The sequence below is a fragment of the Piliocolobus tephrosceles genome, chromosome 3 (genome assembly GCF_002776525.5).
Source record: "Piliocolobus tephrosceles isolate RC106 chromosome 3, ASM277652v3, whole genome shotgun sequence".
NCBI lineage: Eukaryota > Metazoa > Chordata > Mammalia > Primates > Cercopithecidae > Piliocolobus > Piliocolobus tephrosceles.
The window spans coordinates 138,550,576-138,565,485 of NC_045436.1; the positions used below are offsets into that span (position 1 = coordinate 138,550,576).

General features: G+C 36.6%; 1 protein-coding gene across 2 annotated transcripts; it reads left to right on the forward strand.

The window, feature by feature from the left end:
- The first annotated feature begins 800 nt into the window (after positions 1-800).
- COMMD8 (COMM domain containing 8) lies at positions 801-13,810 on the forward strand. 2 transcript variants are annotated; one of them, XM_023224664.1, is made up of 5 exons: positions 801-944; positions 4,271-4,426; positions 7,908-8,060; positions 11,389-11,544; positions 12,938-13,810. In XM_023224664.1, exons 1-5 carry the CDS (start codon positions 879-881, stop codon positions 12,956-12,958), a joined length of 552 nt encoding a protein of 183 aa, XP_023080432.1. In that variant the 5' UTR covers positions 801-878; the 3' UTR covers positions 12,959-13,810. The 2 variants fall into 2 exon arrangements, with proteins under 2 accessions (XP_023080432.1, XP_023080433.1); XM_023224665.1 differs by having other exon boundaries at positions 7,908-8,054.
- Positions 13,811-14,910: the final 1,100 nt, after the last annotated feature.

The window sequence follows — 14,910 nt, forward strand, 5'->3', positions numbered from 1 at the left end:
CTATTGCAAGACATGCTTGTTTTACCATTGAATTCTTCAGCACCTGATTAAAGTAGCAGCAGTAATAAGAAATAACAGACAGGATATTTGGACTTTGAGCTTAGTTCAACATTAATAGCATGGCTCCAGAGTCCGATTGATTTTGTTTAACTTCAGACTGGGCCTCTTACTTAGCTTAGATCAGTGATTTCTAGGGTTGCCAGATAAAATACAGGACACCCAGTTAAATTTGAATTTCAGATAGACAAATAATTTTCAGTATAAATATATCCAATACAATATTTAGGGGATACTTACAACAAAATATTATTGCTTATCTGAAATTCCACATTTAACTGGACATTTGTTATTTTTATTTGCTAAATTCAACAACCCTAGTGGCTTCTCTGATCCTGTTTGCTTTCTGCAAATGGGGCTGGAAATCGTACTTTCTCCCTAGGGTGATCTATGTACAGAACGTTGCTCATGGCAAAACCTTAATTTACGTTGCAAATCAGGATACTTTAGTAGAGACTTACGTTAAAACTCTGGGAGAATGACCATGCCCAGGCACCCAAAAAGATGGTTACATTTATTCGAAGGTTTTCTAAAGACTACAGAGAAAGTTAAATAGAACCCTGAACAAAGGTACAAACTGCGTTGAAAGATACGTAAATGTTCCTTTAAAGTAATAGCACAAGGGTATCTTAGCCACATCATTGTAAACTGCAGACTCCCTGGTTACGGGGAAACCGGTAGTTCCGCCTCTGCGCAAGCGCACAGGGACTTCTTGGTTCCACGCCCCGCCCCTCTCCGCCGGAGACAGTCACGTGGGCGAACCGTAGCTTTAGACAAGCGCCAGCCTTTTCACGTGACCCAGGCCCCAGCTTCGCGCAGGGATGGAGCCGGAAGAGGGGACGCTCTTGTGGCGGCTGCAGAAGCTGCCGGCCGAGCTGGGTCCGCAGGTGAGAGAGGGTACTGGGGGAAGCGGCGCGGGGCCTGGGCTTCGGGACGGCCCGGCGTGCGGATCAGGCCGGGTGCGACCCAGACGCCTTCGCAAGCTCCCTAGGAAAGGGAGGAGGAAGGGGCGTGATTTCAGGTGGTTGGTCCCCGCCTTCCCTGGGGAGCCTAGGTGGGCAGCTTGGGGCGCCACCCCTGGCCTAGAGGTGCAGCTCCAGGGCCTTTGCGCGCAGAAGCGCCCGCACCAGACCGGGCTTTGAAAGCTTTTGGCGTCAAGTCGGTGTTTGCTGCTGCTTCGTATACGTTTTCTTCATTCATTCAACACATACCTCCCAAAGGCTCCTTACCTGCCAGGCAGCAGGCACAGTACTAGGTGCTGGAATACTGTGTGACCTAGACCGAAGCGAACCCTGCCCCTCCACCCTTGAGGGTAGTTGGAAGGAAGTGAAATAACTGGGCGAGTTACTTTTGTTAGGGTCATCCCAAGAGGTGATGTACCCATTGACTTCCAGTCTATGAAAGAACCTGGCTTGTGAGAATCTGGAGAAAAGCAACCACATTCGTTTGTTCAGCCAGTTTTTCATTGAAGTCTGCCATACATTGAGCGTCCCGATGGGATGAGGTAAAATGGTGAGTGAAACACACAGCCTGTGCCCTGGTGGAGCATCTTTTTTATAAGTCTCAATTTTGGTCTTCCTATTTCCTCTATTCCGTTTACACTGGAGAAAGTGTGGGGGAGACAGAAAGGAACTTACCTCCTGTCAGGGTCAAGAAAAAAGAAAACACCCTAATTATTTTCTCTGTTTTTGCAACTGATGAACCTGAAATGTCAGCAGAAATTATGGCTAACTTGCCCAGGATTGCCCATCCAGAAAGTGGCAGAGCTGGAACTTATGCTCAGATCTATCGATTCTGAGTTTTTTATTGGCTTTTGGCTCTCCTTGTCTTCATTCTACCCATTTAGATAAGGTCCATAACCTTTACTACCATATATGTTGATGACTCCTAAATCTCTAGATCCAGCCAAAATTTTCTTCCTCTATGGTTCAAGAATGCCAGTCAAAAAACAAAACCCCCAAAACCCCAAACCAAAATCTCTTCCCTGAGTGTCAGGCTTCTGCCACAGGTACCTCAAATTCGGTATGCCCTTGCGTGAGCTCTTCTTTCCCTCTGGACCTACTCCTCCCGTAGCCTCATTTTTGGTTTGTGGCACCACCACTTTCACCCAGCCCCTCAACCTGACGTTCTAGGTTTCATCCATGGCCTCTCCTTTTCACATCTCTTCTACCTCTTTACTGCCTCCATTTTGAGTGTCCTCAACAATTTAAGCCCCTTAATCTTTAATTCCTTAACTGAAAATTGAGGCACCTGGGCTCACCCTCTCTCTTTTCTTACATCTTCCAACCTGTTAGCAAATATATGAAAAAATAATGCAAATGTGTGAATAGATTGCTTCCCGGTTGAGCACTAGGCTCTTTTGCTTTGTACACAGGTCCTTTTTGATTTGGCTCCACCCACCTTTCCAGCCTTGTCTCCTGTCACCCCCTAGGCACCCCCCAAAATAACTTGCTATTCCCTAAATCAAGCAGTGTGATTTTACAGTTTGCCTCCTGTATATATGCCGTTGCTTGAATCTAGAAATGCCCTTCTTCTCTCCTGTTTGCTTGGCCAACTACTCATCCTTTTAAGATGGACTTTTCCTTGCTTCCTCTCTGTGCTCCTTTGTACCTTGTATATACTTTTATTATGTCTCCATCATTCTAAATTACATGTATTTGTATGTTTGCCTTTTTCGAATGGACTAAAACTCTGTTATGGTAGGGCCTTATTTATTCTCAGTTTCCTCATTTGTAAATTAGGAATAATAACAATGGTTACTTCAGAGTTGTAATGAGGATCAGTCCAGAGCGTGGTACCTAATTAGGGCTCCATAACAGTAGCTATTATAGTTTCTTTGCCATTAAATAAAGTCATTTCCATGACCTTTGTCGTTAAATAAGGTCATTTCCATGACCTTATTTAATAACTGGGATGAAGTGTGCATTTCATATTTGTGAGTGACTAACAAACATATTCCAAAAAAGATAATGCTTTTATTTTTCAGTCTGAGTTCTGGGTTTTGCTTTAGCAAGGGGACAGTATAGGATAAGCTGTAGAGAATTTTGAATGAATTCAAAATTGAGTATGTTGATTTATGGTAAATAAAAATTCAGTTTGTATAGTGTATTAGCCACCATTTGGAAGCAGTTGGTTATGTTCTGGCAAGTGTGGTGTTAGAGGGAAGGAGTTATTAGTTAAAATGGGGTGGAATATGATTATTTCCAAGTTATTTGGTTCAAATACTACTCTTTTAAGATACAAATAACTTTGAGAAAGATAACCTTAGTATATGTTAAGTGCTTAGAATAGTACTGGCATTGTGTTATCTCAGTTAATAGATGTTGAAGGCGTGAATTGGAGGAGGAGGAGTAGTGATAATAATAATAAGGATGGTAACGAGGGCTAGCAATGTCTGCATGTCTTTGTACATGCCTGGAAGATGCTAAGTGATTTCCATGTATTATTCTTCAATCTTTACAGCAAGATTAAGAGAAGAGATGATATCCTCATTTAACACTTGAGGAAACAGACTCGTTGGATTTAAATGAAAGTACTGCAACTGGGATTTGAACTGGATAGTTTTATTCCAAAATCCATAGTCTTAATCACTATGTTAAGTTATACATGTGTTAGGCTTTCCATTGCTGATAGTAAGATACTAATAGGATAGAAAGGAATGTAGAAAAAAGGAAAAAAGTACTGAAGACTTTCTGGAAATACATCTAAAGTAACTGCTGAGCTGGGTGTGGTGGTGCTCGCCTGTAGTCCTAGCTACTTGGGAGGCTGAGATGGGAAAATTGCTTGAGTTCAGGAGTTGAAGGCCAGTCTGGGCAACATAGTGAGACCCTCAAAAGAAAAAAAAGTATGTTGTGAAAATGGAGGCAAAGCAAAATGTAGCTTATAGGCCTACAGTAAGAGACTTTGATGTAAGTCTTATCTTTTTGTTTGGTCATTGCTGTAAATACATCTTTTATACGTATCTTCCTTTTAGTTTTTTCGTTATGTAATTTTTATAAAATTATTTTAGTTTCTGAAGGTCGACATAATAATAGAAAGTGTAGGATTTTTATGAGTTCTAATTTTAATTAGAATAATCTTAAAAGTGGTTATACATTTTAACTTAAGCTGGTCTTGCAGATAACATGAACATCTCCCAACGTTTGTTAAGAGGAAGATAAATTTGTTTTATCATTTTACTTATAAGTGCATTTATTTGTGTTTTTCTTGCTAGCTTCTTCACAAAATAATTGATGGCATTTGTGGTCGAGCTTATCCTGTGTACCAAGATTATCACACTGTTTGGGAATCAGAAGAATGGATACACGTTTTAGAAGATATTGCCAAATTTTTTAAAGCTGTAGTTGGTAAAAACTTATCTGATGAAGAGGTAACTTCTCTGCACATTTCTATAACTTACAATAAATAATGCTCAGGTTTCTTTCTGAGTTTTTTTAGAGCAGTGTATAATACAAGGGCCATCATCAGTAACAACAAATACCTTATAATTGTGAATGGAAAAATCTGTGGAAATCCTAGGTGTTTGCAGTTTTGTTTTTGGTTGTTTTTGCTCTTTTAATTGTGAAACATTTAAAACATACAGAAGAAAACAAGAAGTTATATAACTGATACCTACATTCGCATTACCAGTTAAACAGGTGTTAACATTTTGCAATGTGTGTGTTTGTTTCAGAAATAAAGCATTACAGAGGTAACCAAAATTCCCCTATCCCACACCCGGATATCCCACTTTCACCTAGAGATCACCACTCTTGAAGGTGGTGTTCATGTTTTGTATTATATATTGTATGTATGTTTGAATCTTTGAGTATATTGAATTATTTGGGGTGTATAAGTATATAACTTGTAATAAAATGTAACATGTCTGCACTTGTAAATTGTTTTAAATGCGGCATTGTGTTTTACATTGATAAACGTGGATCTAGTTAGTGTATTTTAAATCCTTGTATTTGATGATAGAAATTAAATAAGATTTATTTATCTCCCTACTAATAGTCATTGCTTCTTTCATTATTACACGTAATACTGCTATAAACATTCTTTACATGTCTCCTTGTTCACACTCACATCAGCTTTTCTGGGGTAGATATCTTGAAGTGAAATTGCGTGGTCATAGGATATCCTTCTTCCACTGAATTACTTTTGCATCTTTGTCAAAAATCATTTGACCTCGTGTAGGTTGCTCACTTTTCTGAAAATCAAGTTATTTATGTTTGTCATTGATTTGGATGATATTCTGATAGGAGCTCATTGTTAGAAATATGTATTTTAAATATTTTCTATTATATGCTTGCCTTTTTACTCTCTCAATGGTGTCTTCTGGTGAAACAAGTTGTGAAAGTTAACAAATCTACTTTGTCAATATTTCTTTTGCTGGCTAATACTATTAGTGTTTTGTTTCAGAAATATTTATGCTGAAGACATAAAGATTCTTGGATGTGTTCTTGTAGAAGCTTGATTGTTTTAGCTCTCACATTATGTCACTGATGCATTTTGAATTAATATTTGTGTGTGGAATGGAGGTCAAGTTCAAAATTTTCTACACGAATATCCAGTGGACCGTTTATTGAAATGACCATCCTTGCCACACAGTATTGCTGTGCTGCCTTTATTGTAAATCAAATGGCCATATATTTGTGCCTCTGTATCTTGACTCTTTAATGTATTCCACTAGTCTACTTGTATGTATTTGCCAATGCTACACTGCTTTAATTACTGTAGAATTAAAGCTAAATTAAATTATGTCTTGATATCTGGTAATAGAAGGCCTTCATTGTCATGCTTCTTCAGGAGTGCCTTGGCTATTATGTTTTCAGATAACCCTCTAGAATCAACTTTTCAGTTTTAACCTACAAACCTGCTGGATTTTTGATGGAGATTGCACTGAATCACTAGATCATTTGTGGGGAGAATTGACAACAACATTTAGCTTTCCAAAGTTATGAACATGGGCTGGCCCTCTATTTATTTAGACGGCTTTGGTTTCTCTATTTATTTAGAGGGCTTTGGTTTCTCTCTCTCGTGTTTTGTAGTTTTCAGTGTTGAGCTCTTGCAAATATTTTTTGTTTCTGAGTAAATGATGTTTTTGATCTTTAATTTTTCAATAGTTTTTGCTAGTATGTACAAACAGTTGATTTTTATATAGTGTCCCACAGCCTTTCTAAATTTGTTTACTGTATCTAATTGTATATAGATTTTTTGGGGGGAGATTGTATATAATAATTTTCTTTTTCAGCTTTAACATCTTTCATTTATTTTTCTTACCTTTGTGCATTGACTAACACCAGCAGTCAGTGTTTCTTTTAAAAAAGCAGGCATGGTAGATATATGTCTATTCCTAACCTTAGGGAGAAAGTGTTTACTATTTCACCATTTAGTATGTTAGCTCTGTGATTTTATAGATATCCATTGTCAGACTAAAGAAGCATCCTACAATTCTAACTTTGCTGAGAATTTTTACCATGAATGGATACTGAATTTTATCAAATGCTTTTCCCTGAATTTATTATTGTTTCTTCTTTATTTTGTTAATGTGATTTTTGAATGTTAAACTAAGGCTGCACTGCCAAAATAAACTCCACTTGATCATGATGTATTATCTTTTTTATGTATCTCTTGATTTGAATTGCCAATATTTTGCTTAGGATTTTTACATCAATATTTGAGTGATATTGGCCTAGGTGTTTTCTTTTTTTTTTTTTTTTTTTTTTTTCTTTTCCTCCCTATAATACTCTTGTCAAGGTGTCAAGTTTTATTCTGGCCTCATGGAATGAATTGGGAAGAATTTTTTTCCCTCTTCCTGTTCACAGGAAGAATAAATGAGATTAATTTTATTTATTTATTTAGTGTTGTGCTACTTAATTTTCACACATTCGGAAATTTTTTGGTTACCTTTTCTCATTAGTCATGACTTCATTACCCAGTAATAAAAATATGAACAGTATTATTTAAGTTCTTTGAGATCTGATGTGGTTTACTAAATGGCTCAGAATATGGTACATTATGGTGAATGTTACATATACATTTGAAAATAATGTGTACTCTACAGTTGTCAGGTGTAATATTGTATATATTGCTAAGGTTAGGTAGAATGCATTTTTTCAATTCTTCTATATCCTCATTGATTTTTTTTTGTTTCTTTGTGTCAGCTATTGAGAGTTGTATTAATACCTCTAATTTTGAATGTGGATTTATTCATTTCTTTTAGTGCTGCCAAGTTTTGCTGCTTTATATATTTTGAAACTATGGTGTTAGGTACACAGGGATTTATGATTGTTGTGTCTTTCTGTTGAATTGCCCTTTTACTGTCCTTCTGTATTTCTTGTAACACTTCTTGCCTTAAGGGCTACATTGTCTGATATATTAATACAAGTTGAGTATCCTTTATCTGAAATGCTTGGGACCAGAACTGTTTTGGATTGCGGATTTTTTTGACTTTGCAATATTTGCATTATACTCAACAGTGCAGCATCCCTGCTAAAAAAAATCAGATTTGAAATCTTAACTATTCAAATGAGCACTTCCTTTGAGCATCCTGTCAGTTCACAAAACTTTTCCCGTTTTGGGATTTGAGATGCTCACCCTACATGGCTGTATCAGCTTTGGTGTTTTCCAGGGGTATTCATTTCCACGCTGCTGCTTCCATCAGTCCTTTTTCTTTACTCTCTATTTTGCAGAAATTTGTTAAAACCTATTTTCTGGTTACTCACTCTCATCTTAGTCTTTTTTATAGTTACAGAAGTATTTCTCTTTTTCTTTTAGTGTTGCTTTAAAAGTGTGCAAAAGGAGAGTGGAATTGTGTTTTTACGTTTTAAACAGAAAGCCTCTTTTGTCTGTTTTTATTTTTATAGATATTTCAGCAGTTGAATCAGTTGAATTCATTTCATCAAGAAACTATCATGAAATGTGTGAAAAGTAGGAAAGATGAAATCAAACAGGCTCTGTCAAGAGAAATAGTTGCTATTTCCTCTGCACAGCTGCAGGATTTTGATTGGCAGGTAAAGGTAAGAGTCTATGAGTATGTGTATTTTTTATTTCATTTTCTGGATATAGACAAATATCTTTATAGTATCATATATCTAAAATTGGTTATTTTGGGAATGTATTATCCCAAAGAAATATCAAAGATAGTTTAAATTACACCTTACATTAACTTGGGCATAAGTACACTACAAACATCTAAGCCACGTGTAATAACATTACATTGATAATAAATTTAATTAGATCTGTAAATCATTAAATGTCATAAGTGATGGGACAGCATATAGTCAACATATAGATACATACATACATACATATATATATAATTTATTTTTTGAGAGAGAGTCGTGCTCTGTCATCTAGGCTGGAGTGCAGTGGTGCAATCTCAGCTCACTGCAACTTCTGCCTCCTGGGTTCAAGCAATTCTTCTGCCTCAGCCTCCTGAGTAGCTGGGACTACAGGCACGTGCCACCACACCTAGCTAATTTTTCTATCTTTGGTGGAGATTTGGGGTTTTGCCATTTTGGCTAGGCTGGTCTCGAATCCTGGCCTCAAGTGAGTGATCTTTGGGGGGCCTCAGCCCTCCAAAGTGCTGGTTTTACAGGCGTGAGCCATACCACCTGGTCAACATATATTTTTGACCACAACTTTCTAGACTTCATAGCTTTCTTAAGACTGGTAAATGTGATTCTACCTCTAGGAGGAAAACCTGTAAGATACTATTAAAACATCAGTTTTTAATACATTTTGAGAGTCACTATCAGTAGAGTTCATAAAGAACAATCTCAGACCCACTTTTTGTCCTTATAAGATACCTAGACCAGTAGATGAAGAGGAAACAAATAATTTTGTTTCTTGATTTTAGCATGACCCTGGATAAAGTGCCTTACATTGTATATGTGGATTAAGTAGAGAAAAATGTGGGAAGATAATAGGTGGGTTCATAAATCAGATAAATAACTAAGCAAAGACAGATAAATGTATATTAGTTAAGAAGTCTCTGGCCCTGGTCTTGGCCCGGTCATTTTCAACATTTTTATGAGTATTATGCTTATCATATCTGAAGGTGATATAAAACTAGAGCTATAACACGTGTATAATGTGACACAAAGTTTAAAATTATGTCACAGCTAATTACGTCAGTGACCAAATGAATGAAATAGGCAACCTAAATAGAGGATGTTTAATTTAAATATTTAAATTTTATAAATTTAGTTTCAATTTCAGATTTTATATTTTTATAAATATAAAAGATAAAGGAGGCCAGGTGCGGTGGCTCACACCTGTAATCCCAGCACTTTGGGAGGCCAAGGCGGGTGGATCACTTGAGGCCAGGAGTTCGAGACTGGCCTGGCCAACATGGCAAAACTGCAACACTACTGAAAAAATACGGATATTAGTGGGTGTTTTGGTGTGTGCCTGTAGTCCCAGCTACTTGGGAGGCTGAGGCACGAGAATTGCTTGAACCCAGGAGGTGGAGCTTGCAGTGAACCAAGATCATTGTGCCACTTCACTCCAGCCTGGGCACCAGAGCGTGACTTTGTCTCAGAAAAAAATAATAAAGGATAAGAGATAGATGTTAATGGTAGCATACATGAGAAATGTTTATTTTGGTTTATCAAAGTATGGCTTCATTCGTGTTGATTCAGGCCCATGTTTTGTTGGTAGAAATGCAGTTTTTTTTTTTTTTTTTGAGATAAGAGTTTCACTCTTGTTGCCCAGGCTGGAGTGCAATGGCAGGATCTCAGCTCACTGCAACCCCACCTCCCGGGTTCAAGCTATTCTCCTGCCCCAGCCTCCCGAGTAGCTGGGATTACAGGCATGTGCCACCACGCCTGGCTAATTTTGTATTTTTAGTAGAGATGGGGTTTTGCCATGTTGGTCAGGCTGGTCGTGAACTCCCGACCTCAGGTGATCCGCCCACCTCAGCCTCCCAAAGTGCTGGGATTACAGGTGTGAGCCACTGTGCCCGGCAGAATCGCAGTTCTTCAAGCAAGAGATAGTGCTAGTACCTTCTGTTTCCAATGATAACATCTTTTTAGTGTAATATCTGTTTAGTTTTGGCTGCCAAACTTAATAGATATTTAAGCAAATTGGACTCCAGGTAGCAAAGAATGACTAGGAACTTAAAATCATGGTGTGTGAAATTGCTTTGAAACACTGATACCATGTACCTGGAAAAGATTAAACCTAGAAAAGATTAAACATGATACTTACCTTTAAAAGGCCAAAAGTCATAAATGGGGGAATATATAAATGCTTTGTGGCTCCAGAAAGTAGGTGAAGGACTAAGGTATATTATTTGCAATAAGATAGGTTTCAATTCAACCTAGGGAAGAACTTTTTAACAAGTATGAATATCTGGAAATGATTGTAACTTCTTCTCGAGGTAGCACATGCATCATCATTGGTGGTATTCAAGCACAGGGTGAAAAACTATTTATTGGAAATATTGAGGAGGAGAATTATGCATAAGATAGTTAACCTGAAGCTGCTACTTCCAGATCTCAGATATTATAGGTCCTGTTTTTGGGTGAGAGAATGGAGGAGATAGGTCAAGATTTGATTCTATAGTGTATGTACCACAAGAGAGATCCTTTGAGGTCATTAGGAAAGATGTCCCTTATCATTGCATAAGTAATTTTTTTGCAAGTGGTAGCATTCTAAACAAAGATTCAGTTTTTGTGGATTTTTCTGGCTCAGATTCCAGGAAAATTGAGTTTCCCTGTGCTGTCTGCCAAGGAAGCTACGGTGCTCGTTTCAAAAAGTACTAGTATTATAAATATTTGGTTCTTCCAGTTCCCCTAGGATATATTCCAGAGAAATAAATTAAGAAATGAGGTAAGTGTACGGAGTGTTTCTGTTGAGTGGCTCTAATTGAAGATGGTATCTTGATAACATATTTATCAATATTGTGATAGATAGCTGACCATTAATTAAGCATCTTAATTTCTGAGAGTTTACCAATATTTTTGGTCTCATTTATCTTCGTACATGAACTTTCATCTTCTTGGTGCCTTTAATCTTCTTTAAGAATTCTCTATGTTTCTTGTACATTAGACCCATTCATTACTTCCCAGGCATGACTCTGATCTACATACCTGCTTCTGTCACAAGATTGCTGACTGGTTATCTTACTTTCCTACCCATTTCCTCTCTTTTATTCACTCTCCTTTCTCTTTCTATTCTTCAAATATGCTTTAGCATGGATTTAATTTGTTTCTTTCACTTTTCTCTATACTCAACAGCAAACAGTACTTTTAAAAAATGTACTGCTAACTAACCTCTGATGCATATTCAATATGGTTTTTTTTACTATTTATTAATTGCTATTTTTCTGATTTTAAACAGCTTGCACTTTCCAGTGACAAGATTGCTGCATTACGAATGCCACTTTTAAGCCTGCATCTAGATGTAAAAGAAAATGCTGAAGTAAAACCATATTCTATTGAAATGAATAGAGAGGAGCTGCAGAATCTAATACATTCCTTGGAAGCAGCAAATAAGGTATTTGCTATAATTTTGTCATATGATTTGAATGTTTAAGGCTTTTGGGTTTTTTTGAGTTGGAATCTTGCTGTGTCACCCAGGCTGGAGGGCAGTGGCGTGATGTCGGCTCACTGCAACCTCCGCCTCCTGAGTTCAAGCGATTCTTGTGCCTGAGCCTCCAGACTAGCTGGGATTACAGAGGCCCGCAACCACACCTGACTGATTTTTGTATTTTTAGTAGAGATGGGGTTTCACCATGTTGGCCAGGCTGGTCTCAAACTCTTGACCTCAAGTGATCTACCCGCCTTGGCCTCCCAAAGTGCTGGGATTACAGGCATGGGCCACTGCATCCGGCCAGACGTTTTAAGTTTTGATCGATGCTCCTAGACTCATAGTTCACTTTTAGTGTTTTTTCTCCTGATGTTTTATGTTAAGCACAGAAAATACTTTGTTAGTATGTTCTGAGTTCTAGTTTTAGATATTGATTACAACTTGTAATGTTCAATTACTTAGTTTCGAACATAATGTATTAAGTAATTTTTGAAAGAATACTAGTGCTATTCTAACAGCTGAATTTCTTTTGCTTCAATGCTCGTTAATGATAAAAATAAAATTTTTACCTTAGAATAATAAAATTAATTGATTCTGAAGAGTTTTTATGATTAAAAAAAAATTACGATCCTGAAGAAAAAGTGGCTTTATTAAGTGGACTAATAATAGAAAATTGCTTTTATGATCTTCTAGGAAGACAAAATATGGCCTGTAGTTATTATGACAAAATCAGATTGAGGCAAGACAGAACTAATGAATGTCAAAAAACTTCACATTTACAATGGAGTGGCTAAATAACAGTAACTGCTCCTAATGTTTAATAAATGAGAAAAATAATATTTAAACAGTGGAAACTGTTGTGAGGAGGAATAAAAATAATTATCTTTGTATATGTATGTTTCTTTGTTATTGCTCAGCATTTTCTCTGGTGATCGCATCTCAGTGATTAAGTCTCAGTGATTCTTACAACCTCTACTGCTCCACTATTTAATCTTCTTGATCCTGCTTTTTAAAAACTCCGATAAACTTCGGCTTCTCTCCACACTCTGCATTTGCTCAAACATTGTAGTGCTTTGATCACTGGTCCACATGCCTATTAACCAAACGAGCAGCTCAGGCTTGGCTGGATGGCTGAGTGGGGCTACATGTGTGAAGGGTGCGTGTGGTAGAGCCCGATATAAATGGTAACAGATTCTGAACCGTAGATTCTGGCAGGCATATGTCATCAGTTACTGTGTATTGTACTTCCTTGTTATGAGTTCTCCATGCTCTTTTTCAGAGACTTCAAAGCATTTAATATGGAATATATCAGCATCAGTTTTGTATAACCTGATATTTTCTCTTCAATTTGTGTTTTAAGGTGGTCCTGCAGTTGAAATAACTGGAAATGATGAATACCAGTGCTGTCAGATTTTATTGCTCCAGCTTATATGGCAGAGTGAATACTGTGTGTTCAGAAACGCTGTGATGTCTTGACTGTTGCAACAGGCTGAGAAAACAGCAATGTTGATATTATAAAGATAAAAATGTATCCACATTTCTTAACAGGAAATTACATGGTTGAGAGGAAATGCATAAAATGAAAGATGAAAAATCTATAGTAGCAGTTTATATTTTCATGATTGTTTTGCCTCATTTATTAAATACTTGAGAAATCTTTGGAGATACACAGTTTTATTGAAAGCTAAAAATAGGTTCTAAAGTAATGTAAAAATATAAAGCACAAATATACTTGAATATTGCTTAAATAATTATGTGAATAGCAACATATATTATGGGTATATAATTACTTTGTGATATTTTTAAAAACTTTTTCAAAGAATGTATAAGCTGCATATATAACTCAGGAGATTCCATGTCTTTCTCATATTTCAGAGGAAATATTATAAAATATAAAATTTCTTAGAGAACACCTCTTTGTCAGAGATAAACAAGAACAAATACTGTAAACTTATGTGAACAATTTTGAGTTTATGAATTCTAGAAACTTAAAGAATACAGAAAAACGAAAATAACATTTTTACTTCTGCACTTCTATGTTGGAGAAACGTGGCTCTGATAAAAAATAGTTGCCATTGTGCAGTGTGTATATTATTCAAATATGAAATAAGACTATGTACAGGTCCACTTTTGTTAATAAACTCAATATTGAATACTTTTGAATGTTAAATTCATTGGAAAAGCAAACCATTTTTTACCTCAGTTAACTTTAACAATAAGCATTCTGAGCAAATGAAAAATGTCGTTTTATTTTTATATATTTATTTTAAATGACTTCAAATAACTCAGTAGTTATACGTAATTATGCATAACTCAATAATACGTAATTAATAGGTGCTTGCTATTTGCAAGCCATATGGCTCAGTAGAGCATCATACTATTCTTTGAGGCATCCAGAGCAATTATTACTATTCTCATCATACAGGTGAGGATAGGCTTAGAGAGTTTTCTGAGTGTGGTCTAAACAGTGCTACTCAAAAATGTGTCTGCAGAGAAGTGCTTGTCTATGAACTGTTTGTTACAGGTCAGTGATTCAGTATGGAGCTTGGGCCAGAAAGTGTATCAGTATACTGCTTTCTTCATCAAGAAATTTTGGTTTTAAAAAAATTATCAGCTGAAGGAAAGAGTGTGCTTAGTGTGGTAGGTAATTTACCTTCTTGTGCAAGTTATTTATTACGGGCCAGTGATGGTTTGTAGAACAGCACTTTGAATAGCACTCATCGTGAAGTCTCTTCTAAATTTCAACTTTCCATGCAGTATCTCCTTTAGAAGGAAAACATCTTGCTGTGTAGTTACTCTCTCTCTCACCACTTGGTAACACTCCATTCGCATATTCAGCAGCTTTATCAAAATTGGATCAGTATACTAAATAGTATACATATTAAAGTGTGCAATGTGATATTTTGACATATACATGTTTACATCCATGAAAGCATCACCACAAATTAGGATAATGAACATTTGAACACTCCTGAAGGTTTCTTCTTGGTTCTCTGTAGTCCCTGCCCCTTCCATTTCCCACAGGTAACCACTGATCTGCTTCCTGTCACTACAGATTGTTGCATTTTTGAAAGTTTAGTATAAAGGAATCATATAGTGTGTACTATTTTTTTAAAAAATATCTGGCTTCTTTCAGCATTATCTTGAGTTTCATTCATGTTGCATGCATCAGTAGCTCATTTCTTTTATTGTTCAGAAGTATTGTGTTGTAGAGTTCTGCCATAATTTATTCACCTATTAATGGATATTTTGATTGGTTCAAGTTTTATTCATTAGAATACGTAGAATGCTGTGAACTTTCTTGTATACATCTTTGAACGAACATATGCTTTT